The following is a 3,117-nucleotide window of genomic DNA, read 5'->3' on the forward strand; positions in this document are numbered from 1 at the left end:
GCTGTTCCTTCTCCTCCTTCGTGTCTCAGCCCGCCTGACAGTCCTATCCCAGGAGGTTCCCCTGGCTGTCCTCCATCATAGCTCCCTCAGAACCATCTAGAATTCTTATGTGTATTGACTTAACGTGTTTAGTGTCTGCTCCGTTCCCTTTCTAACCCCTCACCCCCATAAACGTTCTAGGAAGGTAAGGATCTTATTTGGTTTTGCTCACCATTGTTGCCCAGCACCAAGCCTAGTGCCCAGCACATAGTAGGTGCTATGAAATAATATGAAGAACAAATGAGTGAGTAGCCTCTGGCCCGAGTCTAAGAAGCAGCAACACCACGCCAGGGAGGGGCTTGGTCCAAGGGCCCCTTCGGGTCTGACCCAAGTCTCTCATCCAGGAGAAGGCACAATCCCAGTGGAGTCCAGTGACATTGTGCCCACGTGGGATGGCATCCGGCTGGGGGAGAGACTCCGAACCATGTCCTGTAGTGACAAGATCCTGCGTTGGAACGTGCTCGGCCTGCAGGGGGCGCTGTTGACCCACTTCCTGCAGCCTGTGTATCTCAAATCCGTCACACTGGGTAAGGACCTGTCTTGAGAGCTGAAACTGGACTGTCATTTTGGTGCCCAAATCCCAGCAAACCGCAAGCTTCGTTGCCAGGTGCTAACATGATGTCTCCCCTTTTCAAAGTGTGCTCGATGCAGTGGTTAGTGATTGATTCTGAGTATCTGGTCTGCTGTGACGGGAAGATTGGTTTAGGCAGTGAGCCTAGGTAACAACATGCCAGCCAAGTCTTTTCAAGATGAGTTAAAGAAACACAGCAGCTTAAAACTGCAGTGTCTGAGTTTCCTTGCTCTCCTCAGCCCTTGGCCTTACCTGGAACCTTATGTATTGTGCTTAAATGTTTGATGATCCCTGTATATCCTGGGCAGCCACAGTTAGAAGGTGCTTCCTAAGTAGGGAGTTGATTGTCTGTCTTGACAACTCTGTCTGTACCTTCACACTCCCCACATGCCTCTGCCACTTCACAGCATTTGGTGCAAACACAGGTGTGTGCGTTTCTTTTTCGTACCCAGGTTACCTTTTCAGCCAAGGGCATCTGACCCGTGCCATTTGCTGTCGTGTGACAAGAGATGGGAGTGCATTTGAGGATGGACTCCGACATCCCTTCATTGTCAACCACCCCAAGGTGCTATAACCCCATCCATTTTTCCCTTGACGTTTTCTCCTTTTCATGTAATCCTATCAGCAGAGCAAAAACGTACAGTGTGGGCAAGGGGAGCCTTAGTTCGTTTCCCCAGAACTTACCCTTTCCTCCTCTTGAATGCCAAGGGCTTTCCTTCTTTTAGTCTGGAATTCATTTGAATTGAGGTCGAGTTAGTACGTCTGAGTCTTAGCCAAACAGAATCCTAGATAAGGGGGAAAGATCATGACCCCACAACTCCCTCTCTCCTGTGAGTCTTGAGTCCCTGCTTCAGAAGCTTTTTCTTGAAAGGTTTCCATTTTTCTCCCATCGCTCCTGGAATTCCTAGGTTGGCCGAGTCAGTGTATATGATTCCAAGAGGCAATCCGGGAAGACCAAGGAGACAAGCGTCAACTGGTGTTTGGCTGATGGCTATGACCTAGAGATCCTAGATGGGACCAGAGGCACCGTGGATGGGTAAGGAGCTGGGAGAGCACAGCAGAAGCAGAGCCAGGCGTCCTGGCCTGAGCCCCAAGGGGGTGTCATGTTGCCAAACACCGGAGCTTAAAAGCTGCCACACGCACCCACACCCCCCCTCCCCACCAGTGTCTCCACCTATTCCGTCCCAGGTGAACAGTGAGTGCTTTCGTTTCTCCAGGCCACGGAATGAATTATCCCGGGTCTCCAAAAAGAACATCTTCCTTCTATTCAAGAAGCTCTGCTCCTTCCGGTACCGCAGAGATCTACTTAGACTCTCCTATGGTGAAGCCAAGAAAGCTGCCCGAGACTACGAGATAGCCAAGAACTACTTCAAGAAGAGTCTGAAGGACATGGGCTACGGGAACTGGATAAGCAAACCCCAGGAGGAAAAGAATTTTTACCTCTGCCCAGTGTAGTGTGACCCGGTGACCGAGGGGTCAGGGTGTTTCACACTGGGGTGAGAGAGAGAGGTCGTAGCATTCCTCATCACATTGGTCAAGGGTTTTTGGTTTTTGGTTTTCTTTTTGTTTTGTTTTGTTTTGTTTTTGTTTTTAAATGGAACCACAATTGGTAACACTGAGAACTTTGGGTTCCTGTTTTTCCTGCTTTCTTTGGGATTGCTAGGCCAGGTCTAGCCATCCCCCTTCTCTTTTCCCAAGCAGAGGGGTAGAAGCCTAAGGGTGGAGAGAAGGGGTTGTTCCTTCTTTGCGCGCACTTCCTCTTCCTTCGTTTTTTCCTGTTTCCGTTCCCTTTGTGTTTGCTACACTGACCTCTTGTGGTCTCGATTAGGTTCCAGTCAACAGTGTGAATCATGCCAGGGACTGATGATTTTTCATTTGTGGATTCTGAGGCCCCTCTGCTTCCCCTCCTCCCCTTCTGAGATTCCTTCTTCATGATCATTAAGTTTTACCTTTTCCTCCAAGAGGGTAAAGAGGTGAACTTAAAGAATTTGGTGAAACACTTATAGGGGCAGGAGTTTAAAACGGCAGTCAGCTTGTTACCAGTGCCTAGCGTGATCAGAATCTGCAGATAATGCTCAGTGATCTTCGGATTGTGCACTTTAGCCGGCTTGGGAGGGGCCAAGAGGCAGGGAAGGCTGCTGCTTGGGAAGTGCATCCCTTCCGCAGGTGGCAGGGAAGGCTGGGACCAGCCAGACAGGGCTAAAGGAATTGCCCGAGCAATAGGGGAAGTCTGCCCTGCAGGGGTGACACAGACCACTTCCTGGGGAGGCAGACATATCTTGGAGTGTTGCCAAGCTCCCAGCTGTCCCTCCTAAAGCACTGCTAGGAATTTGTCCTACCAGTGGGGGAAGTAGCACCACAGACCCCAACCAACTGGTGGGAAAAAACCCAGGATAAACCCTAGAGGGTAAATCATCTCTGCTCAGATAATCAGGACCTATAGCAGGAATAAGGGCGAGAAATCATGTTGGGTCAGATCACTGTTCCACCCAGCATGTTTCTTAATG

At 50.0% G+C, this 3,117-nt stretch overlaps 1 protein-coding gene across 1 annotated transcript in view; it reads left to right on the plus strand.

Annotated features, from left to right (window-relative positions):
- The window catches only part of ADAR (adenosine deaminase RNA specific), a 20,496-nt gene extending 18,431 nt beyond the window's left edge, over positions 1-2,065 (plus strand). Inside the window, exons 12-15 of the mRNA XM_007457989.1 lie at positions 384-566; positions 1,063-1,175; positions 1,519-1,646; positions 1,828-2,065. Of these exons, the coding sequence (XP_007458051.1) occupies positions 384-566; positions 1,063-1,175; positions 1,519-1,646; positions 1,828-2,065 (662 nt within the window). The remainder of the gene's footprint in view (positions 1-383; positions 567-1,062; positions 1,176-1,518; positions 1,647-1,827) is intronic.
- Positions 2,066-3,117: the final 1,052 nt, after the last annotated feature.

This window comes from Lipotes vexillifer, unplaced genomic scaffold, assembly GCF_000442215.2.
Source record: "Lipotes vexillifer unplaced genomic scaffold, Lipotes_vexillifer_v1.1 scaffold238, whole genome shotgun sequence".
Classification (NCBI taxonomy): Eukaryota; Metazoa; Chordata; class Mammalia; order Artiodactyla; family Lipotidae; genus Lipotes; species Lipotes vexillifer.